Here is a 24,310-nt window from a genome sequence, read left to right on the forward strand (position 1 = left end):
AATATTCCTGGTGTCAGCATGCTGACAAATATGGTGATGTTGAAAGGGCTCGCCGTTGTCAACGTCACGCAGATGGGCAAGGTCACGACTGACGCCCCTGGGGAATGTGCGCCCTGGGCCGACATCTGAGAGAGAACTGTGCCGACATGTCGGACAGCGTCTGAGGAAAACCCAGGAAAAAAAGCCCCATGCAGCACAGCCGGCACCGGGGTTCGGATACCTCCCAGTCTCGACGTGGCATTGGCCAGCGCGCTAACCTACTCATTCTATGTGTTTATATCAAGGTCGGCGTTGAGACGAATAATAATTGAGAGTACATTTATACGAATGGTGAGGCGTTCATAAAAATACTGATTTGTAGTGCGCTTGGATGGCTCTACAGTCCGCAGGTTCGTTGAACCCGAATCAGTTTATGCATAGTGATCCCAGATATATATAAAGCACATTTTCGCACTTCCTCGTACGAAGTCATCCTTGCAAGGTCCTGGGGTAAAACTCTTGGCAATACTGGCGTAAAATGTTTTTGCCGTGTACACTGGTGTTTGTACCCGTGAGGGGTTGATTGTGCTGCCTTCACGAATCTTGGCGCAGTGTCTTGGCCGAACTGAGTCTAATGGTTCTCCACGTCTGTCCGCATTGTTCGATGCACAGTTTTGAAGTGGTGATCCACGAGCACTGCACGACGCACAGCTGGACAACCTTGACACTGCGCTAATGTCCAGTAGTAGTTGGCTTCCTCTAAGATATTAAACTGCCTGCAAGACACAAGTATGATATGCATTAGACGGATTCAGTTGCAATTGTTGCTTGTTGAGCTTCCATGCCGAGTCACGTCGGAATGAAAGATAGCTCAATCTCTGTGGCTGCACGTGAATATGTTTATTAGCTGATCGTACCCATACCAGCCGTTCAAAATGGACGAGAGGTGGATTGCAGAGCGACTATTAGGCTAGTTGCGTCCTTGTGAACCAGCATTTCGCATTTTAAAACGAACATAAGGTCTAGGAAACAAACACCGCAGATAGCGGGGCTCCTCCGGCTGTGGCATCACTGCGGCCTTATCCGCCAGCAGTTTCGAGAAAGAGTACTTGAAAAGCTATAACTGAGTTCGTTACAGTTACTACACGAACAATTGCGGTCATTTGCACCACCTGGGGCCCTTTAGACATGCGCCGGAAATTAACAAACTTAAAATTAGACTTTCTTTTGTATTGGATCCCATTTGTGATCCAATCCACAGTTTGACGTGCACACTCAGTTGCTTCCACTCCTTGCAGAGTTCCGTAAGAGAATCAGTGAGGTTCATATGACCCCGGGACACAGAATAGGGCCCAATGGAACAGCGCCGTTAGCAGAGACCTTTAAAGGACGGTCGTGTCCGTTCCAGTTCGTTTCGAAACTTAGTGCCATTTTATTCCTCGTGGGCTAGTGATCACCGTGTCGAAAATTCCGCGCTAAAAGGGTGGCGTAGCTTGATTGTTATTCGATCGAATACATGACAAGAGCAGACGCCGGACGTTGAGAGTATTCCGGAATGCCCTCCCTGGAAAACGAGAATACTTTACTCCCTAAGGACCAATATAAGAGGCGCCATTGAGAAAAGGAATGCCGCGGCCGTGCCAACGCCACCTAGACAGAAAAAATCTGCGCACTGCCTCCTCTCCTTCCTTCGCTACGTGGACATATCTAGTCAGAATTCGTCTGCTACTACGATTAACGTTTCTGCGAATTCAAGAACCCGCAAATGATTGCAGCGCACCCGGAACCTGCAGACTTAAATATTTAGACAAAAAGTGCAAAACGCTTTTCAGAAAAAATCAGTTTTGTGACAGACTGAGACCGTTTCGCGCGTTATTTCCAAGTTTCCGCATTTAGTACGCAGGGACTTTGAGTCCCAACTCGCAGACGACAGTGGTTCTTCTCCATGGCCACGACCGCTGAAAGCACGGTCGTGGTTGGCTACGACCGTGGTTGAAAACACGATTCTGATTGGCTGACTCCTAATTGTTACGTCACATTGACGAGCGTGCAGGCTTCCTGTATCTAGGCGGTGTTGGCCGTGCGGGCGTCTCACAGTTACGGGGCGTCTGGACGGTGCCTTTCCTCCTCTGAGCGCCGCACTCTCATTCCTCCACTTAGTCAGTGACGTCATGCCGCACGAGCCGGAGATATTTGAAATTGGTTTATTTAATATATCAGCACTTCCCGAAACGAAAACGAGAAATTATCGAGTAGATTGGGGGCCGGTGCGGAACGTAGTGCTGCCGGTCCATATATTGATTTCAGGATACGACCGTCGCTTTAAGTGGGGAATGTGAGCTCACGGCCGTTTGCTGAGATTTTGATTGCATCGCGTCGGGCTGTCTACTTCATGGTAGCAGGTAGACCGTGGAGGCTCCGGCCATGTGGCGAGTTTTTGTATACAGATTGACTTAGTGGCAAGACACCGTTCAAGTAAATACGTTGCAGGGTTGTGCATGACAAGCTGCTTAATGATTCAAGCAGGGCTTCCAGAAAACCAAAATGTCATTTCATTTATAGAGGATAATGGAAGATACGTCGAAGATGAATTTTGCTGTCGCGTGATGTGAATACTCTACCTTCAGGAAACCCTACACGCAGACTATTTCCTTCAGAAAGTACGAATTACGTGGAAAAGGTGGCATCCCGCTGCTCCCTGCGTATAGTGACGTCAGGTTAGTGGATCAGTATTTATTTATCTTATATACATTATATATATATTTATATATTATATTTATTTATCAGTATTTATCTTTCTTTTTTTTAATATCCTGCTAGCCAGAACGATTGGTCGAAATGGCGTGCGGGTGGTGGTGTTGTTTCCGAGCGATCTACCAACATTCCTGGCGGTATGTAGTTCAGGGGGATCGTCTGCCTCGCGCAGACTTCACAGGGAACTACGCCATCGTTGGGCTTCGAACCCGGATCACTTTCCAGTCTCGACGTGGATGCTTTTGTAGGTCCTCCAGCATCGCCATGGTCAAGATCGGTAGTTTCGCCGCGCGCTTCAATAAACCATCATTCTCATCCTGCCCTTTCGTGTAGCAGTTCATTCATTCTGTCTGTCGGTCTGCCGCCACAACTGCTGACAGAAAATTGGATATATGTTTCGGCGACAACACTTTGCGAAAGCAGGCCACCGTCGGACGCGTGGGCATGAAGCATCCCTCTACTCTACGCTGCCCATCCCGATATATGCTTCCAGATGGCAGAGAGCCAGTTCGCCTTGGCTGGCATCACCCAGCAAACTAGAAAATTCCATCACGTCATCGGCAGCCTTCCACCTAACGTTGCCGTGGAGGTTACGGGCGTTTTCACAGCACCTCCGGCCGCGACCTCTACAACGCTTTATGAAGGCGATCACGGATCGAACAATGGTATCGGGGAGCTAGCGTTTGCGCCAGAGGCTGAGGAACTTGGAGATCGTCGGCCCTCCCAACTGTTTTGGCAGACGTTGTACAAACGTTGCACAAACGTTATACTGTGCACAAACTCATACTCGTAATCTGTGCACAAACTATGAGAGTTGACACCTTAATCACCGAGTCACCAAGGGTAGTGTAGTGGAATGTAGTACCTGCAATACACGCTGTTATAAAGCAAGCCGCTGATCCAGCACATAATGCCCTCACTGCAATCGCCGAAAGGTCAGCTTTCCGTTCAGGGCACAGGGCACCTAGACTGCCCAGAACGATTCCAACGGAGCCCACGTTTGAGAATCCACACAACGCGTACGTGGCTATCACAACGGAACGCTCCTGCAAATAAAATACGTATGAAGAGGTCATCACAACAGTGGCCCAATTTTCTAAACTACGTCCTTTGGCGTATATTTGCCTATTTTCCAAGTAATTGACAGCGCTTTTCCTTTAGGAAGAACAAGAGAACTGTCTTGTTCGTTGTGTATTACGTTGTCTTTATCTAATGCCGTGGACAGCACAGCTGAATTAAAGAAAGCATTTGAAAAACGATTACAGAGCTGTAAGCATACTAATGGTCCTGCAGGTCATGTCATCCAATGGTTCCACCGACACCACAGTTCGGACATCACCTATCCAGATGCCTTGAGCAGGCAGACCACAGGAAATGATCAAGGTAGGCTAGTTTCCCCTTTTCCTAGTGTTTTCATTCCCAACATCCAATACACTAGGGTGGTCCGGAATGAAATTTGTGAACAAAGACATCCACTCGTTCCTATTGAACGACACCCACCCGTGCCCGAAAGACAAGTAACCTGCATGGTGGCGTCTGCTCTCCGCTTACCTGTAGTTGGCTTTTCATCCTTCCAAGCTGTGCGTAAGCGATGAATTCGTTGGCGAATGTTTTTACACCCAGCAGCTCCCCCACGGGTCCGCAGTCGACCCAGGGTACGCCCATTATATAAGCAAGTGGCCGGAACACTTGGCCCAGCACCCACTGCGGGAGAGTAATTAATACTTATATTGAACTTGCGGTACTCTGTTGAGCCAAAAGAAAGAAAAATTGGATATTGGTAGAGCTACATTAGAAGACAGAAGTTCCCGTCGAGAGTAAGAAAATGCTCGGCTAAGGGACGACACAACACCGACTCGACGCAACACGAACTGTCTATGGGTACGTCGATACGGGACACAATAACTTTTACACTTTTTTGTGTCTTGTCCTACGGTACACACTCTTTAAGTATAGGTTCGATCCATACCACACTGAATGGTGTTTTGTGAAGGAAAGTTACAAAAAGGGTGGTTCGTGAACAGTCTTTCGTAAATGTTTTGCCCTGCGAAAATCACAATTTCATTGGACATGGCCATTGGACAGAAAGCACCATTTCAGGGGTATGTGTTCCATTTAAACCGCCGTCAGGTAACAAAAGTTCCTGAGACAGAGGCTGTTCTTCTTTATTTGTCCAGTTTTATTTATTTATTTATAGTGTTAAGTCTGATGAGCCGCTATGGGGAACTGGGACAAGGCAATATACATGTGATATAATATCAATGCTTCTAAGCGTCTAATTAGATTGGACATACAAGTCACAACAATAACATTGCAGATACCGGTTTATTTTATTCCTTCAAAAGCGGGCACTGGAAGATATATCTTCCTGTGCACTATCTGCCCTATATCTATAGATGCAGCTCAGTTATATTGCCGAACATTATCTCCAAGGGAAATACGTAACGATAAGATAGCTAATTACTGTTCGTACTTTCCCCCTCTCTCTCATGCTCAGTAAGCTTATATACGGGGTGTCTCAGTTAAATCCGCGGGCTAAATAATTTGCTAGCCGGTGCACCAATCGAAGAACATCTTTTTTTAAAACTATCTGTCCCACACGATCTACAAGCTGCGCACCGCGCGAATGCGTGGAAGGCAGCGATTATTTAAATTAAAATTCAAATGGGTTTTCTGAAAAACATGCTACAAGCAGGGCGCCGTTGGCATTGAAATGGACGTTACCCGCTTCGGAACCTTCGACGGACAGCTTTTAGAGAAAAATCTGCCACCGAAGCGGGTCATTAGTTGCAGTAATTAATCGGTTTTGATTTACATATTATTGTCGCAGCTCGTCGCCAAAGGACGAGGCGCAGCTAAAGCGCTGGTGAAGCGCAAAAGGACGCTCTTCCACTCCCTTATCTACCGATAATTTATGTGTTATTGAGCTTACTTCGCAACCGGGAGTGCTGAAGAAAAAATGGAAAGCATGTGATATCAAGGTACTATGTGCTTAACTGTGTTCCGTCCGCGCGATCATCACGGAGGAAGACCGCATATCAGTTCGGTAGTATAAGCGGGGTGTGGGACTGACGAAGTCCGTCGGACGCTGTTAGTGTTGCTTCGGCTCTTCCGGTTGCGAAGCAAGCTCAAGAACACGCAATTGCTCGGTGGATTATGGGAGTAGAAGAGCGTACTTTCGCGCTTCACCGCGAACGGCCGCGACAAAATTATATAAACCAAAACCAATTAATTACTGCAACTAATGACCCGCTTTGGTGGCAGATTTTTCTCTAAAAGGTGTCCACCGTATGTCCCAAAACGGGTAGTGCCCATTTTAGTGCCAACGGCGCCCTGCTTTTGAAGTAATGTTTTTCAGGAAATTCATTTGAATTTTTATTTAAATAGTGACTGTTTTCCACTGATTCGCAGCTTGCAGATGGTGTCGGACAGATACTTTTAAAAACAGAACGTTCTTCAACTGGTGCACCGGTTCGCGAATTATTTAGCCTGGGGATCTAATTGAGACACCCTGTATAGGACCCCTCGTTTTCGGTGTTTATTTTTGGGCGGATTCAACGTATGTTTCTCGATGTTTATCGATTTTCACGCAATCGGGGTTTCTCGATGTTTTCGTGGCGTGAGCACGGTTTATCAGACAGTTATCGACGAATAGAAATCCGCACAACGCGACAACATGGCGTTGACGTTGATGACGAAAAATAATAGGGAGATATTTAATTCGTCAGATGCAAAGTGTCGTTGTTGGCTGCGATGGCTTTTGACGGCTAATAAAAAAGTGAACGCATTTTTTACACAACCATCGTATTTCTGTACGGTTTTCTGATCTGCACCAAGAACCTACTGGGCATGCGCCGCAATATATCTGTCATGTCCTGTGAATGTCCCTTTTTTATTCGGTAGTTTTTCGATTGAAATCGAACGACGGAAAATTTACCCGGCGCATGTTTTTCGGTATTGTCAAATATTCGGACTGTCATATATCTTCTTGGACGAGTCGGAAACCAAAGTTCAGCCATGCCATTTTTATTTTTATTTATCGTTGAGCCATGCCATTCAGCCGTGGCATATTTATGCCACATTTATTTTATGCCATATTTATATGCCATGTTTATGCGAAAGTGCACCTGTATTACAATCAATCGCAAGGCTTAACACGGGACGCGGAGCCACATTTGGAGCAACCGCGAGCAGCAGTGACCTTAATCGTTATTAACGCAAATCGTTTTCGTCGAAGTCTACCATTCGCTACTTTTTATCAGTTTGAGCCACGAGCTACACCTGGTTACGGGAACGTAGGTAACCTCTATATGCGAATTCACTCATGGGGGACAGCTTCGGGGCGTCTTGAGAACAAAGGGGCAATGAAAAGAACTGTAGTGATTCACCAACCTCGAATGTGAGAAACTCGATGCCGACAATATTCCCGAACCACAGTAACGTCCCGTTGAGGAAGGCAAGGAATGCGAGGAACCCGATGAGGTTGGCCACAATGAAACCGAGGATCGTCAGCGCTACGATAGTGCCATTACAAGCTGCTTCCAGGACGTTGGTTTCTTCGCTGTGAATGAAAAAAATCCATAGTAGATCAGTGCACGAACGGGACTCCCCCCGCATGTTGCAGATAGAGTCGGATATCACGGGAAATTCGTGAGCGACAGCGTCATCATCATCACCTCCCCAGACTCATCGTCATTATCATCGTGGCAGCACTGATATTTCCGCGACCTACGACACTCTTAAAAAATGGCGTACTTTAACTCCTTTCCTTGCCACATTATATCACTCCCCGTTTGGAGAATACAAAAAGGTGGTGTTGGTGAAAGGACTCGCTGTTGTCGGCCTCACAGGCGTGGGCAACGTCACGACTGACGGGGAATGTGCGTCCTGGGCCGACTTCTAATGGAGCTGTGCCGACATATGTCTAAAAGCGTCTGAGCGAATCACAGGGAAAACCCTAGACAGCACAGCCGGGACCGGGATTCGAACGCTGGTACCTCCCATACTCGACGTAACATGACCATCACGCTAACCACTCTGCCACGGAAGGTGGTCTTTAAAAAGAAAAAGAAGTGTCCTCACTCCCTTCAGAGCCTTTGACGCCCTAGAGAGTAGGGATTTAAAGGGGTCTGAAGGCTCTGAAGGGCCTAAAGGGGTCTGAAGGGAGTGAGGACACTCCTTTTGGAGAGTAATTGTACTGTCCAAAAGGGGAGTGATACATGTGGCAAGGAAAGGAGTTAAAGTACACCCCCTTTTTTTAAATATGTACGACACTAGAGACCTGGGCATGCCGGAGGCTCCCGGAACCGGGGTAGTAGTTCTCGCTGTCGCCGCTTCGCTATGGAATTTGGCACTTGCTACCGCTATCCGTTATCACGTGACATGCCGAAACAGTGGCAATGTATGCTTGACTGTGTTGACGACTACGAAAAGGTACGGAAGAGGGCGGCGCGTGCCTAACAACGAGCTTTACAACTAGGTGGTGGTGGTGATGGTGAAAGGGCTTGCCGTTGTCCGCCTCACGTATGTGGGCAACGTCACGACTGACGCCCTGGGGGAATGTGCGTCCTGGGTCGACTTCTACGGGAACTGTGCCGACATAGGTCTGAGTGCGTCTGAGGAAAACCCAGGAAAAACCCCAGATAGCACAGCCGACACCGGGATTCGAACCCGGGTACCTCCCAGTCTCGACAACTTTACTTTACAACTTTAGCTTTACAACTAAGGTGTAGAGCATACGGACGATGTACGTGTCATTTCGTGTCCCCAATGATGCTACGTGGCGTATGTAGCGGCCACTAACTTAACTAACCAATGACCCGACTCCCCAAAAGGGGATTGCCATGTGTCCAGGTCACTAGTGTAGAATTTGGTCGTAGAGCCACCCATGCAGTATGGTGCGCTGTGTCCCTGGTGCTCTGTAAGGTGCCTTAACAAATGGTAAATCAGGGCTGTAAGGGGTAAAACATCCCATCACATTTCGGCCAGGGTTGCCGCCGTCAAATTCCTCCCGTGAGGCCGGACATCGTCACGAAGTAGAAATGATCCTTCCTGACAACATCCCCTGCCTTTTCTTGCCAATTGAGCTTCGCGCGGTGCCGTTAATCAATGTGGAGTTGTACTAGGCATAAATCGTGACAACCTCGCTGGAACAAGTACACGTGATTTACACCCCCGCATGTGCCGTAACGCTATTTCCATGGGCTTCCTATTCGCTCCGAGATCGAACGGTGTCGGCGCGTCACGGAGAACAGAGAACTAACGCAGTGTGGACGCGTCGTCTGCTTTTACACGTTTATTCCGCGTTCAGTGCCGTAGGGGGAACCGAATAGTATCGTACCATCGTGGCACAAGTGATCTTCCGGTGAATATACACTAGAATTACGAAAAAGAACCATCAATTCCGAACAGCGGCCCACCTGTTATCCACACTAGAATGGTGACAGTGTCGCCCCCTATAGGTCGATCTCGCAGCGAATAGTGGACGTCTCAATGTGGCACCATATCTCGTCCCTGTGCAAACTGTCTGCACCATCCGTATACACTCTTCCCCTTGACATCGTTTGCTCCCCGTGCTGTGCCTACAATTCGTGCAAAATTTCAGCTGATTTAACGTTGTCCTTCACGACGAGCTGTATTATGCATCGCTGTTCCACAGCTATAGCCACATTGCTCGCCGCCGTGTTAGCTGCCGACGCCGCGCACGTTCCACTGACCCGAGGAGGATTGCACTGAGTCGTTCGAAAGCTTTATTCAGTTACATTTATGCAGTGACATGTCTCGAGCACAAATCTCAGTCAAACATGAACGACCATTTCCTGTCACCGGCTGTGTTGCCTGAGGATTCCCCTGGGTTTTCCCAAGACTTCCCAGTCGAATGTCGGCAGAGTTCCCCCCGAAGTCGTCCCAGGGCGCATACGAACCCCTCCCCCCCCTGTCCCTCAGTCCTTCCTGCTGTCCTCTCTCAAAACAACAACTTTATTTTGAGATGGAGGGTGGGGAGGTTCATCGCCAGAGGCGATACTCTACCCCTGTCTACCCCCTCTCTGTACCCCTGTCTCTCCTAAACGAAGACCATTGTACATCCTGCCTTTTTGTATGCAATGTTCTATATTGTATACCTTCGCTGTAAACTGTAATGTTTTGACCTACTGTTTAATCCTTTTTTTTTTTTTTCTGCGCCGTAGATTCGGAAAGAGAGGGTGTAGTTCACGATTTGTCACGCCTTGGGCGGGTGTTGACGAACGGTCTGCTCCGCAATGTCACACGCAGCAGGTGGTGTTTCTAGCGAAGGTCAGGGGTTCATGCAGTGCGCCCATTTCACCCTTGCGTGCATTAAAAGTGCGTTAGAAAAAACATGTGGCACTCATGACCGTGCTACCTTTTGGGCAGCTTGATGTTCTCACTCTGCGTCTTGCTGTCCTCTACTTCAGGATAAAGAAGCTTGGAGAATGCCAATGCAGCCGGGGCACTCATAATGGATGCCGTAAGCAGATGACTGGCGCTCACCTGCGGCAAAACGCAAAGGGGGGGGGGGGGATATGTTTATTAAGAAAAAAAGAAAGGAAAGGTTAGCCAGACAAAGAGCCGGCTTGCTATTCCGAAAAAAAGAAAAAAAAGGGGAAGGGGCAGACGAAAAAGAAAGGGATTTTGAAAGCAGGTATGGAATAGCGAGCAGGTGGAAAGGCGAAAAAGTGAGAATAAATGAATATCTTCGAAGATAACCTCTAGAATTTTGCGGCCATAAACATATGGCATACCGACACGTAAGATAGCGCTACACGAAATAAGTTTTACAATGCGTTTGTGGCATGAAAATTTTGTCTGCTATTTACTATTGCTATCATATTCAGTCTATATTTACTTTCTTTGGCCAATTCACAGCGAAGAAAAGTGATGGGGTCTGAATAAACATGGATGATCCTGGTAAACAATGCTACGACTACTAAAACAATATATATTAAATAATAAATAACACACATTAATTAAATGATTAACGAGCGATCCGGTTTGAGGGTGAGGCAAACTTCGTCTACATACGAAGCTACAAGTGCACAGTCACCACTTCGAAGCTCCCAGAGATAACATTACATCATATTAGACGAGAAAAGAAAAATGTGGAGTTGGTAGTACACGTTGGAAGTCCATCCTACTTACCCCCATCTTAATATACGCGGCCATGACACTTCCAGCGATGGTAGCAAAGCCACCCGTCATCACAGTGTGCAATTCGCTTTTAGTCATGACCGCCAGGAATGGGTGGATCATCAGTGGGGCTTCCGACTGCATCCGAGAAAAAAAAAGTTTGGGTACGGCGTAGTATTTTCACTAGAACTCAACGATATATTTCTACTGTGGAACGGGCGACCCACCATTCCGAGAAAGATGTTGGCAGCTGCGGTCATGGATTCACAAACGGTCGTCCCAACGGTGACCTGGAGCAGCCACCCTACCCTGAGCACGAGCCACTGCATGGCACCCACGTAGTACAGGATGCTGACGATGAAACTAAAGAAGAAGATGACTGGGAGGGCCTGGAAAAGTAGCACGTGATGGAAGAAACGTGAATATATTTTAGACGAGGACTGAAGCAGAAATGTTGCCGATACTTAACCGTTGGTACAGCCTATCCCTGGGGTCGGGAACCTATATATGCAATCCACATTTCATCTACCCCTCGTCGATATTTTTTTTTTCCAAGGGCCACAGAATATACAAGAAACCATCTCCAACCAAGAAAGTCTAAATTAGCCTGCCACAATTATTAAGCGTTCGAACAAACTGACAATTCTTTGAGCTACTGCTTTTAACCGTAACGTGCTGAAAGCTCGCATTTTCCATGGCTTGTTGCGACGACAACGTTATGGTATGAGAGTGCAACAAAATCATTTTGCAAACTTTATTTAGAGTGGGAAAGGGAACACAGAGCGCGTGCTTTTGTCCGAGGAATTCGCCTGCCGTGCCGTGCCCTCTACCACACCATGCAGTCCTGGAGAACCTCTCTCCTCATGTCTATAACTAAAAACAGCTCCTAAACACCGGAATTTTTGTCGCGTGCTTAGGCTGCGCTGGACCCCAGCAACAGCGCGACTGGGCCGCGCGTTCCCGACCTCTTGCCTTGCCTAGGCACAGAATGGAAAGTAATTGTTCCGATGCTGAAGCATACAAAGGGACAAATACAACACAAGCCTCATAGTGCCCGGGGAACACGGGCACCCCAGGCACCTTGAGAATTGTGACCCCTTTATGTGTTCCAGTCTCAGAACAGTTACCTTCCGTGATATTCGCCTAGTGCAGTGCCTCGCCGTTGTAGTGTCGTATGAACGTGTGTGCGCGTAAGAAGGAGAAGTATATGAGAGACTGTGAGAGTGAATATGTATCCCGTAAATCAAATAAGGCACCCAGACAAGTCGTCGGAAAGTGGATGCAGGCGTAGCCGAATGGTCAAGGCGCCCCACAGGTAACCGAGGGATGCTTCAAATCCCGCCGCTCTCTGATGTTTTTCCTTGTATTTATTTTCTTTTTTGTCCACGAATACCATATTCCAACTGAAAACGGAACTTCGCCACATGTGGCCTTGAGAACCGGTTGTACGGAAATACGTTGTTGTCCTCAGCGTTTGTCAAAAACGGTGCGTCTTTTTGTGACACTTATACAGTGATTAATTGAAATCTGGCAGTGGTAAAATAAAGCCAAGCCAGACAGCGGCGGTAGCCGAACCAGGCACATCTCAGGACGAGTGCGCTGACTACTAGTCTACACTGACATCCCCTTTTCGAAGGCTTACCAAGGGGAGTCAAAGGAAGTAGAAGACGAAAAGAAAACCAGTCAGAACTATGTGTTCCAGAAACGCCGTGTGACCGAAAAGGGAGGAGACGAAGGAGATGAAGACAAAGAAAAGAAGAAAATAAAAAGAAGAAGCAGGAAAAGAAGAAGCTGGAAGTCGAACAGGAACCCACGGACACAAAAATCAACACATTAGCGTTCAGAGACCGGACTGCCCTTTGATGTGGATCCATATGACCTGCACTTACACTGAACACAAACACTGGAGCTACGCTTGCAGCCGTGGAGAACAGCTGGCTCTTGAAGATTTCGGTCTTGTTCTGTTCCTCGGTGAGATTCCCAAGGTGTGCGTCGACACCAAGTGCCTGCTTCAGGTTAATGCCCGTCGCCAAGTGACCGAAGACAAAATTTGCACCAGCTGAAGCGTGGCTGAGGAAGTGGGCTACCTTGTCGCCTATGCACATGAATATGGCACGGCCCAGCTTCCAGCGGAGTACTACGAGGCCCATTAGGAACTGCAACATCATGCCCCACATGACCTGATACCAGTTCACCTGCGTGAAGAATAGACGCAGAACGCTTTAAGACGAAGCACAACAAACCAAAGGGTGTGCAACACGCACAACGGGATATTAACCAATCAACACCAATTTATTTCCAAATTTATTTCCTTAAAGTTCGCACTCCAAGCGTCGATTTCAAGAATTCGTCGACTTCCGATTCGGATTTGTTGCCGAAGTGACGCGCACGCAGGAACGCAGCCCGTGCGTGTGTGAAGACGTGGCCTAGTGGTTACGGAGGTGACATTCCGCGCCAACACTGGGGGGTTAACCGCGTTCTAATCCGCGCGCCAGCTGAGCAGCCTGAGCGTTTTTTCCCCCCCTTGGTTTTCCTCTGACCCTTTAAAAGGGTACAGAGGATCATCCAAAAGAAAATTCAGATTAAGACGTCTGATGAAAATGTTTGTGTCAATTTAGCGAATAGCATGAAGGTTTTCATGTGTGCAATTTGGTTCTCAGAAAAAAGAAAAAAAAAAAAGAACTCACACAATCATAGGCCCGCGTGTTCACCCTTGGGTCGCCGTTCGGGTTCTAATGAGGAAGAGAAGCCTGCTGCGACGTCACCGATGACGTTACACAGTCCGCGCGTTCTGCTTCGCTGATGAATGCGGCAAGCGCCCTGTCCCTGTCCCGCCTTAAACCAGGTTTGGTAGAATTGGAGATAGAAGGAGTGGCCAAGCCACGAGAAATGCTTTTTTCAATAGAGTAGCAGACAACTGCTGAGTTGCAGACAACATGTATCTGATCCAATCAAAGAGCGCGGACTCTGTAGCGTCAGGCGCGAGGTCGCATGCAGATCATAGGCTGGTACTACTCTCCACCACCGTTGCGTACGGTCGCTTTTTTGGTACGTCTTTGAAATTCAATTTCCGCGAGAATTAAGACTCTGTGGAGTGAATAATTGCTCCTGGTGCATCTTACTGTCCTGCTTAACAGTTATATGGGAAGAAAACAGGGTGTTAAGAATGACGTCCGTGCTACTTTAAGACAAATGTCGGCACAGTTCCCTGTAAAGTCGGCCCTGGAGGCGCGGTACTTGTGACGCTGTGCGCCTAGGGATGGCCGATTACGTCAAACGGTTCCATCGTTACCACCACCATGGAAGATGGAGTCTGCGCGCGCTCCAGCGCCCTGCTTCAGGCACGACGGCCTGCAGGCCTTTCTAGTCGCTTTAGAAACTGCGTAGCCACTTTATTCCTCGTCGACCGCTGACCGTGCTATCGAAAATCCCACGCCAAATTATTGATTGCTGAACAATTTTATTGCTGCTCGATGGCATACACGCCAAGAGCAGACGGCGGATATCGTGAATATGGCGGCACTCTGGAACGAGGTGATAACGTCTTGAAAAGAGGGATGGCGCGGCCGTCTGGACGGCGCCGTTCTCCCTCTCACTTTCGCACTCTCCCTCTTCCTCTAACGGAGTGACGTTGCGTTGACGTCATTGCCGTCGAAGCCTCTGCAGCTACGGAAGAAGCGCTTATATTTAAAATCCCATTTAAGGCGGACTCACTTCTTAAGAAAGTCTATGGGGGATTTTTGTTCGCAGGGTTCTCGTAAACCCCGCTAAATTTCTGCACGGAACAAGTACAGACATGTTCCCCTCTGGTTTATCTAGGGAATGACATATTTTTAAAGGCCTAACGCGATCCATTTATTTTTGGTGGATTAAAGGTTGTCAGATTTTCAATAGATTTTCAGGAGATGCAACAAAATCGCTTCTCTCGGCACGCCCGCCATCGATATTTGGGCCAACATGATTTCATTCCCTACAGTAACAGTTCTGGAGTTGATTGCAATCAACAAATTCGACAAGCTTACTGCAGTTTTCCAGATCCCTGCGAATGAAAATAATGGCTTTGTCACTTTCTAGCATGCTCTGCACGCTCGCGCCGGTTACATTACTTCCTTAAAGGAGTACACAGGGCCATCCAAAAAAAATTCAGATTAAGACATCTGATGAAAGTGTGTGTGTCATTATATCGAGTAGCGCGAAAGGTTTTGATGTGTGCAATTTGTTTCCCAGAAAAAAACTCACATAAACATAGCTCCGCGCCTTCACCCTTAACTCGCCACTCCAGCTATAACGAGGATGAGGAGGTATGATGGCACGTCACCGATGACGGCATAAGGAGACTCGTTCTGGTTTGCCGATCAGTGGGGGTCAGCGCATTGTTCCTTTGCCGCCGTAAACCTGTTTTGCCAGTTTTCCCGGAGAATTGGGGATAGAAGGAGCGCCCGAAGCATTACCGAGCAAGGAGAAAGGCTTTATCGGAACCCCGAACAGCCGAGTAGCAGACGACAGCGGAGTAGCAGACAACATTTTTCTAGGCCAATCAGCGAGCGTTCTCCTTATAGCGTCAGCGCGAGGTTCCAGGCAGATCACAGGCTGGTACTGCTCTTCACCACCGTTGCGCACGGTCGCTTTTTGCGGCATATTTTAAATGCAGTTTCTGCGATAATTATGACTCTGTGGTGTAAATTACTTCGCATGGTGCATCTTACTGGCAAACTTAACAGTTTTATAAGAAGAAAACTGGGTGTTAAAAATGACTTCTGTGCTACTTTAAAGTATGCGAGGAAAGGAAAACGAAGAAAACAATTTTGCCACTGTGCAGCCAACTCTCTTCGAAAGCGAACGTTAACTAGATCGCATAAGTCCGCCTTCAAGATTTCAGATTTTTTTAAGATAACGATTTACAAATTTTTAAAGTTATTTACTTGGCGCCGACGACAGCGACGAGGAATCTGATGCTTCCCTGTCAGCTGCAGCGATGCTCGCAACCGCGAACTCGCCAATGAATGTGTACATCTAAAGCTTCCACTTTGAATGTTCGGATTCAAGACTTGGTGTCGTTAAGTCATGTGAAGACAAGAGAAAACGGGTTTTTGCCATTGACTTAAAATTCGGACTAATTCCGTGCCTCCTCAAACTCTTAAAAAATGGTCGATGACTGAAAATAAAACAAAATAATGATTAGGTTACGTTAGAATGCGTACGAACATAATTTCAATAATTGGTGAATGAATGAAGTAATGAACAACTTTCATCGAACTTCCCGCAAACCCGAGAAGACGAACGTCGCTGCACCTCGTCACAGTGAGCGTCTGACACAATCAATGCATTCTATGAAAGATACATATTAAGATGTGTCTGTACTAACGTGTTTCCTGTGCTTCGAAAAGACGAACCCTAGGAATATCAGTACGAGCGCTCCTGCCACTGAGATCATCCTGCTGGCATCCTCCAAACAGTCGTAAATGAGGAAAGCCAGGACGGCGGTCCAGCATCCTACCCATGTGCTTATCCTCCTGCACGGTATGAACCGTATGGGTCAGGATCGAAATCAACACCTCAGGACACAAATTATGACGAGGCCGAAAGAAAAGTAAACACACACACACACACAGACAGAGTAAAAAGTCGTACAGGCCTAGGGGATTAGGTTTTCCATTAGCATTATTTTCTTTTTCAACCAATCAATCAAATCAACCAGGTTTGCCAATAATACTCTCGACTATAACGGGAAAGCCCGAGCGCGGGCACGGAAATTAAGCGAAACGACACAGCGGCATTGGTGGTAGTGCACAGTAAATAACTTTTGCTTTAATGAGCTGTCGCTGCGTCGTTCTGTCCGTTAGAGTTCCCCGAGAACTACGTCATTGCCACGCATCATACCACTGGTGGGCAAAAGACACGCACGTGATCACATACGCCAGAACATGGGAATATAGTTCCAATGGTGACCCTGCATATCCTCCACTTTGACGCTTCAGTTGCTGCAATGTTTACGTAACATCGGGAGCTATATAGTTACATGGCTAAGCTCAGGATTTTCTCTAGGCGAATTTTGTCCTGAGGCTCTTTCTTTTTTTTGTATATTAACCGGTACGGGAAAAGGGGGGTGGGGTGGATGTGGGGATTTGAGCGGTCTTCATGCCTAGATTGGCTCGGGGAAGGAATGAAAGGGAAATAGCCTTTCTGTTTGTTTGTTTGTTTGTGTGTGCGTGCGTGCGTGCTTTGAGGAACCGTCGCTCAAGATATTTCCCTTGGGAAGGGCATTTCCCGAGAAAATAAGTTAATGACAACGCGATCTGCAGAGGCGAACTTTCACAGCCATTTCTGTCGTGTGATAAGGTGACGTCATCCGAGGGCTTCCTTCGGCTGTCAAGAAACGTCTGCTAGGGCGCTGGAACACGGGGTTCTGCCGATTGCTCGGCGTCAGGAAGTGGCTTTTCTGACCCGCGAGTTTGAAAGATCTCTTGTACTTCAGGAATGCGCGCTGTACCCTGGGGCACTGCAATTTTCATTCCTGTTCCCCTGACAAATACCCATCGAGCCCCTCCATACAGGACACATCGTACAAAAAACCATGGGCGTCCTTTTTTTTTGGGGGGGGGGGGAGGAGAAAGACAGTACTCTATCTTGGCTAACCATGTATAACGGATGGATACAGGATCAGGATGTATTCAAATATCCGCGCCAAAATTTTCGCGAGAGGGTCATCGGACCAACGACGACACCAAACACGGCGATAAAATAAATAAAAAAACTCGTAATAAGGATACCATTACGTCCGAACTTCAAAGGCCATTTGCAAAAGTTCCAGGGGGCAGTGCGCGCCCTGGGAGGGCATCCTGGGAAATGTTGTGCAAAATGACAGCCACGGTGTATACACCAGTACGACAACAACGACGATGGGAGACGATAGCGAATCGCTGTCGTTTTGCACAGCATTTCCCGGCATGCCCTCCCAGGGCGGTGCTGCTCCCTGGACCTTTTGCAAATGGCCTATTTCACTCACACCCAATACGAATGACCTTGGAGCCATCGACAGGTGAGAGAGTCGATGGCGCCCTTGAGAGGTTTCTTGAGATGTCGCCGGTAAATGTGCTCCAACAGTTTGAGCAACGCGTAGCCGTACACAAGGCAGGTCACAACGGTGAGAAATTTGACGTCGTGGCAATAGTCCTTCGTCTTGTGCCACGTGAGGACGATCCCAGCAGCAAGGTAACAGTTGTACGCGAGCACAAGTACAACGATGATAACAGGCTTGACGAAACGTCGCCATCGCGGTGCGTCTTCGACGTCTTCGTCGGACTGTCGTTTCGTCTTCGGCGTTTGGTCTTCGAACTGGAATAAACAATCTACGTGAGTATCCCAAAATGTGCGGTTATTCTAGATGTACAGCTGGCATCAGAGTTAACTTGAACGCCATTCCGGCCTGCGGACCATGGTGACGCTTAGTAGAAATAACGGCGGAGGGTGTTGTCGTCATCTACTTATAGTTAGATGGAGGGCCCTTGTTGCGAAGGCGTTCTTTTCTGCTAGGCAGAGCCACGGCGGCGCACTTTCCACTCCGCAGGAAGAGCCGTTTGTAGAGAGAGTTTGGCCATTAGGAGGAGCCTAACCTGAACCGCGTGATGCGACGTCACGGCTGAACGACCTCCCTCGCCGCACTCTGTTGTTGTCCAGTCGTCAACAGGTCGCCGACGCCATGTTGATGCAAATCGTTTGTCACAATGCAAGAGGGAAGAGACGTGCGTACCGCGTCCCTCGAGACCCCTTCGTCCTTAAATCTTTTCAGTTTGGTAACAAAGACTCCATTTCACAGGCACCTGTGGGTCATAAGCTGCGTCCCTGGTACGATTACATTGAGCGCGACAAAAGTACATGTCAACCATCCGGTGGACTGCATCAAGATAGCGCCTACCTGCTGGCTCCGCGGCAGAGGATCAAAAGATGGCCAAACTCTCTCTATAAACGGTTCTGTCTGCAGGCTGGAGCGGTGTTCGAGTTGGCTTTGACTCGAGCCGTACTGTTTAGGGTTTGAAATGTGCTCGTCGTCGAAAATGCCAGAAAGCAGCGGGACTCGAACCACGCACCTCCCGATTGCCGGTCGTGTGCACTGAGCAATTACGGTACGCTGACATGCGCTCTCCGGCACACTAAAGCGCATCATTCTACTAACGTGGACATATACACTCATTCTATTTATATTCGCGCCTACATTTCTTCCCATACACGTAGACATACCACGACCTACTAGATTATAGCGATCATATCATAGGCACCCCTTCCCGGCACCGCATTTCAGAGCTAGCGGTGGCGCTACTCATCGGCCCGGTTATTGCTTCCTCAACTTCTGCAATACTTTGTACTTCAGCTTACCTTTGTATTTTTGTACAGACAGTGGATGTCGGAGGACTGATGCTTGTTTCTAAAGTTGAATAGCACCATCATTCAACGCGTTTTCATAAGAGCTGTTGCTGTCGTCTGCTACGGTGATCTCGTGAGTCGATGTGTAGCGCTCCTCGTAGGGTCTGCCGATTGTGACATGATCGGATCTAGCAGGTCGTGACACATACAGTGAACCCTCGTTAATATGACTCCCGATAATCTGACATACGCGCTTTACGGCCATACTCCTGGGGAACAATGCAGTGAAACCTCTGCAAATTCACCCCTCCCCGTTAACATGACAATTCCGCAATATGACCAACATTTTCGGGAACGATAATGGTCATAATAACAAGTGTTCACTGTACATAAACCACAAGTACGAGGCCGCGGCGTCTGGTGAATACAGGTGAACTAACTGACAAGATGGCGTATATGCAGGGGCTTAATCGTTTCATCGTCGTTGCGGTGGTTACGAGCGAACGAGTGGCGGAAAATACAAAACGGCGGGCGCGAAAAAAAAAAAAGATTGGCAGGATTGGACACTCTGCGCGTGACGTATGTCACGCCGTTCACGTATCGCGTGAAGAGCGCCGTGCACGTGTTTTCTCCACGAGCCTCTGCCCTGTGCCTGTGCCCTCTCTTTTCTCCACGCCACGTGCCCTTCTCGACGAGTGCCCCGCCCCTCGTTAACTCGTAACACGTACAAGCGATTAAGACTCCTTGTGGAAGAACGCCATAATGTAAAAGCCTGTGTCTGGGCACACAGAGGTACGACACGAACGTCTGATCGTGTGTCCCTCTGTGTTCCCGGACCCGGGCTTTTACAATATGACAGGGGAAGTGACTGCTCTGAGGTTGAAACACGCAGCGGACAAGATAGCCTGAGAACAGTTACTTTCCATCGTAATTCTGGGTTAGTAGTACTGTAGTCAGGGTGAGGAAGCGATGGAACCTTGTGTAGTTCATTTGTGATGGTGGCACGGTAACCAGGGATGCTTCACTGAAACACAGCTCATTTGCGATGGGTCAGACAGGATCGCCTGGCGCATATTGATTTCCATTCAAGCATCCTCTCAGATAGTCAAATGTCGGTCGGCGCGAATGTACGTCTTGCGCGCGTGCCTCCTCGATATGGTTAGTTGACGGTCTGCGAGGACGGAGATCACTCAGAAAGGCGGACTAGTCTTCGATCGATAAGAAATACGGAGATCACTTGGAACGTATATTTTTTACCGCGTTAGAAAGGGTGTTCATTTTTATCCTTTAGAGATTTTTTATAACAAATCTGTGAGAACAGCGTAAATATTTTTGCAGATGAGTTATACGGCCAGGCGGATATTTTCTCGAAGAAATTATGCAACTGCAAGGTGACTACTTAACCATAATTCAATAATTATCACTTTCATTAGGAGATTTCGGGCAGAAAGGAGATGAGAGCCTATCCTCGTTCAAAGCCATTCCATGTTTTAAAAATCCTGAAGCACGCACGTGCGTTAAGATATCCATCCCCGAATTTTGACATGCAAACGAGCCGAAACCGAAAAAGCGCTCCTGAGCAGCGCATCACCCCGACAGACGGAGCCTAACCTGAGCCGAAAATCGGTTTATCTGGCCAGCTGACAGGCACCTACTCCAATTACCTCCATCGCTCAAAATCACGTGTCCCTCTGACGTCATATGAACGCTGCATCTCTTGCGTTCCCGGTCGCCGCCCTTTCGGTTTCGGCTCATGTGCATATCAAAATTCCTGCGTGAATACTTTACCGCACGTGCCTGTTTGAGAATTTTTAAATCGTAGAACGACTTTCAACGAGGATAGTCTCTCAATTTGCAATCTCGCTTTTGCCCGAAATCTCCTGATTAAAGAGTTAATTAATGAATTTTTTAATTAGTCACCTTATAGCTGCGTACTTTCTTGGAGAGTATGTCCTGCTGGCCGTGGAAGTCAACTGCAAAAAATAAAAATAAAGATTAAAAATTAAATTACATTAAAATTAAAAATTAAGAAGCTATTCTCATAGCTTTTTTTATGGAAAATCTCTAAAGGATAAAAATAAACAGCCGTTTCGGAGAGCCGTTTCTGAGCGCGGCCGGCAATTCGCGCTCCTGGAATCGACGGTTTTGGCGTTTTTTCTTTTCGGCTATTACCATTGTAATAGTGAATGTATTTTTAAGAAAAAAAAATGAGGTAGACTTGGTAAATTTCTTAGTTCAATTGGGAAAGTCCAATTTTCTGCGAATTTAATTTGATGGAAGCTCTCAGAAGTCACGGCAAAATCTCCCCCGAGATAAATTGCGTTGACCGCTTTGTATCCAGACAAATAACGTTCCTTTAAACAATTTTGTTTTTCATTTTAGGTGAAAGACCCTGCGCAAGCAGCACAAGGTCTCGGCCGAATATCGGCTTAACATTGGAAATACCGGCCCAATATTGAACCAGTATTGCCGATATATAGTCAATATTGAGCCAATAAATTTTGCCGCTTGTGGAAGTACATTTTCTTTCGAATCCTTTCACGCTCCTTTAAGCAGTACTGCGACTGCTGCTTGCAGCTGTTGGTGCCGTTTTTAGCACAACATTTTAGCAGAGAAAACCACAAATTCGGACCCGGATTCGAACCCGGGTACCTCCCAGTCCAACTTTGTCCTTCATCGTGAGGTGCGGTACCACACTGGAGATATGTGCCCGCTTATCGGCTTCTGGTTTGGCACTTGCACTTGCACACTCCTTCCGCGTGTTCTGGATTGCTGGCTAGTTGCAACGTATCACGGTTGCCCGCAACGAAAAAGGAGAATCCTCGTACACCACTCCCTACTCAAATACGTCAGCTTGCTCAATTCAATGTAAACTCATAACTGGGACATAAATAATGAAACATGAAATGGGAATAATGAAATGGGAAACATAAATAATGAGCGTGTGAGCACGATTTTATAACAGAAAATAATTGACGCTTCTTACTGCATGGGCACTTGCCTTCTCATCATCCACGAAGTCGGGATTCGTGTAGAAGCCGTCTGCGATCTTCGTGACCCCTGCCAGTTCTATATCGCCGTTCGGCATCATTCGGTCCTTCATTCCTAAAACCCTAAAGCACAACAAGCAAAGGTCAATGTCAAAGAAGGGTAACGGTGCCATATATAACAGCAGACGACAATGGAAAAGCAAATAGCAATGGCTATGCATAGATAAGGGGCGACAAGCAGGTTGAGATAAGTAGGCTGGATGGATAATTCCCAGAATTGCGGGGCACCTGCTCTTAATGTTGACTGAACGTGCGAACTCTCCGCCCTCCATTGGAGCTATGCATTCCGTCTGCTTTCCACGGAATATCCATAGAGTTCTTCGTTTTCAGGTTAAACCCGATTTTTGATCATGGTTCCCCCCAGAACAAGTTTTCAAGGATCCGGGTAAAACCCGATATCTACCCGAAATCCTTGCGGTCCTTCAACTTGTGGTTGAGGACAACATTTTCGCAGTGGGAGATTTTAGCAGTACGGGAAATGGCAGCTGGAGAGAAGGGTGCGAAATCCTCGGTATAGCTTGGAGGGTTGGCAAATTTTTCTTGAAAGTGGGACTTTTTCTCGCCACATGACGGAATGGCACATAACACATGCTTCTTTCATTTCTGTTTTAGTCGAAGAACCCGCGTGCGATTCAGTGCATACTTGATTTTTTTTAAAGTAATCCCTGGTTGAGGGCTTCGTGCGCGGGGCATATGCAAGGGCGGGGCCCTAAGGCGGTCGCTTTACTCGCCCTCCCTCTATCGCCGGCCCTGGTTTTAACTGAGAACACAGCAAAACCCCGAGGTGGTGGTGGTGGTGGTGGCGGTTGTGATGACTGGTGAAAGGGCTCGCCGTTGTCGGCCTCACAGAGGTGGGCAATGTCAGGACTGACGCCCTGGGGGAATGTGCGTCCTGGGCCGACTTCTAAGGGAACTGTGCCAACATATATGTCGGAAAGCGGCTGAGGAAGAACACCAGACAGACCAGCGGCCACCGGGATTCGATTCACCGGGCACCTCCCAGTCTTGACGTCACATGGCCAGCATTGAGCCACGCAACCTGGTAGCAAAACCCCGAGCTTGAGGGAACACGAAGAGAAACGGCACGGCAATGCGAAATGTTTATTTAGGACAGTGGGGTAGAGGGAGGAAGGGCAGATAAGGTCATGCAGCGCCCCCACGACTGAAAGCGAGGGATTACTCACGCAAGTGAGCAGTCCCTCGCTTTCTTTGAGGGGGGAGGGAGGCAATGCCAGTGACAGGAAAAGGAGAGGGCAATAAAATATAAATCTTTCATGGAATAAACCAATAGCAGTTCAGTGCAGTGGTCGTGTGTCTTTTACTTGTTCTGTCCTCTGTCCGGTTTTACCCAACACTGGGATTCGTATCGCTTTTAGATATACTACGTCAAATGTGGTGTGCGGAGTGTCGAGATTTTTGGCGCAAGGTAAAGACCCCACGTGCAAGACCGTAACGAGGCAACTTTGCGCCCAGGGCAGAGTAAACCCCCATCCCCCCTATCCCCTCACCCACTGCTTCGAGTGCAGTAGGGGTAGATGGATAGGTGGAAGGCCTTGAACGGGCTCGTGCAATTAAATACCATTGATAAGATACATATAGTCCACCCCTACTGCACTCAACCTTCAGTACATTGGGCTGCTTGGGGTCAGTGGAGCCGCCCAAGCAGCAAAATGTACTGAAAGTCGAGTGCAATAGGGGTGGACGGGTTGGTGGAAGGCCTTGAACAGAATTCTGAAACTAAAGAACATTGATAAGACACATACCGGCCACCCCTATTGCACTTGACTTTCAGTACATTGTGCTGCTTGGGCGGAGACCTTGCATTCTCGCGACGCGGCACTTCCCCTCGTTTGCTTCTTAATCGCGCGCCTCGGCTGATTAGAACGGTTTCGACGAGCGGAGACTTCGCAGATCTGACAGTCTTTGTGATAGCGGCTCCTAAAGCACGATAAGCCAAGCACTTGATTCATTTGAAGTGAATGACATTACGTCGTGGATCTGGCTGTACGCCGAAATAAATA

General features: G+C 47.8%; 1 protein-coding gene across 1 annotated transcript; it reads right to left on the bottom strand.

Annotated features, from left to right (window-relative positions):
• Positions 1-301: 301 nt before the first annotated feature.
• On the bottom strand, positions 302-24,143 carry LOC135366455 (sodium/nucleoside cotransporter 2-like). Its single transcript, XM_064599165.1, has 12 exons — positions 24,053-24,143; positions 22,226-22,352; positions 17,885-18,213; positions 16,244-16,391; positions 12,768-13,073; positions 11,106-11,267; positions 10,891-11,016; positions 10,115-10,242; positions 7,126-7,294; positions 4,285-4,437; positions 3,599-3,779; positions 302-755 (listed from the first exon to the last, which is right to left on the bottom strand). Exons 2-12 carry the CDS (start codon positions 22,340-22,342, stop codon positions 739-741), a joined length of 1,836 nt encoding a protein of 611 aa, XP_064455235.1. The 5' UTR covers positions 22,343-22,352; positions 24,053-24,143; the 3' UTR covers positions 302-738.
• Positions 24,144-24,310: the final 167 nt, after the last annotated feature.

The sequence above is a fragment of the Ornithodoros turicata genome, chromosome 8, assembly GCF_037126465.1.
Source record: "Ornithodoros turicata isolate Travis chromosome 8, ASM3712646v1, whole genome shotgun sequence".
Classification (NCBI taxonomy): domain Eukaryota; kingdom Metazoa; phylum Arthropoda; class Arachnida; order Ixodida; family Argasidae; genus Ornithodoros; species Ornithodoros turicata.

Bases quoted from the DNA above. Each gene is read 5' to 3' on its own strand.
- LOC135366455 (XM_064599165.1), bottom strand. From the start codon at position 22,342: ATGAAGGACCGAATGATGCCGAACGGCGATATAGAACTGGCAGGGGTC. The intron at 13,074-16,243 runs GTTAGTACAGAC...TTCTTCACGCAG, and splicing joins TTTCGAAGCACAGGAAACAC to GTGAACTGGTATCAGGTCAT. The intron at 7,295-10,114 runs GTAGCACGGTCA...TTTCATTCACAG, and splicing joins AACATCAAGCTGCCCAAAAG to CGAAGAAACCAACGTCCTGG.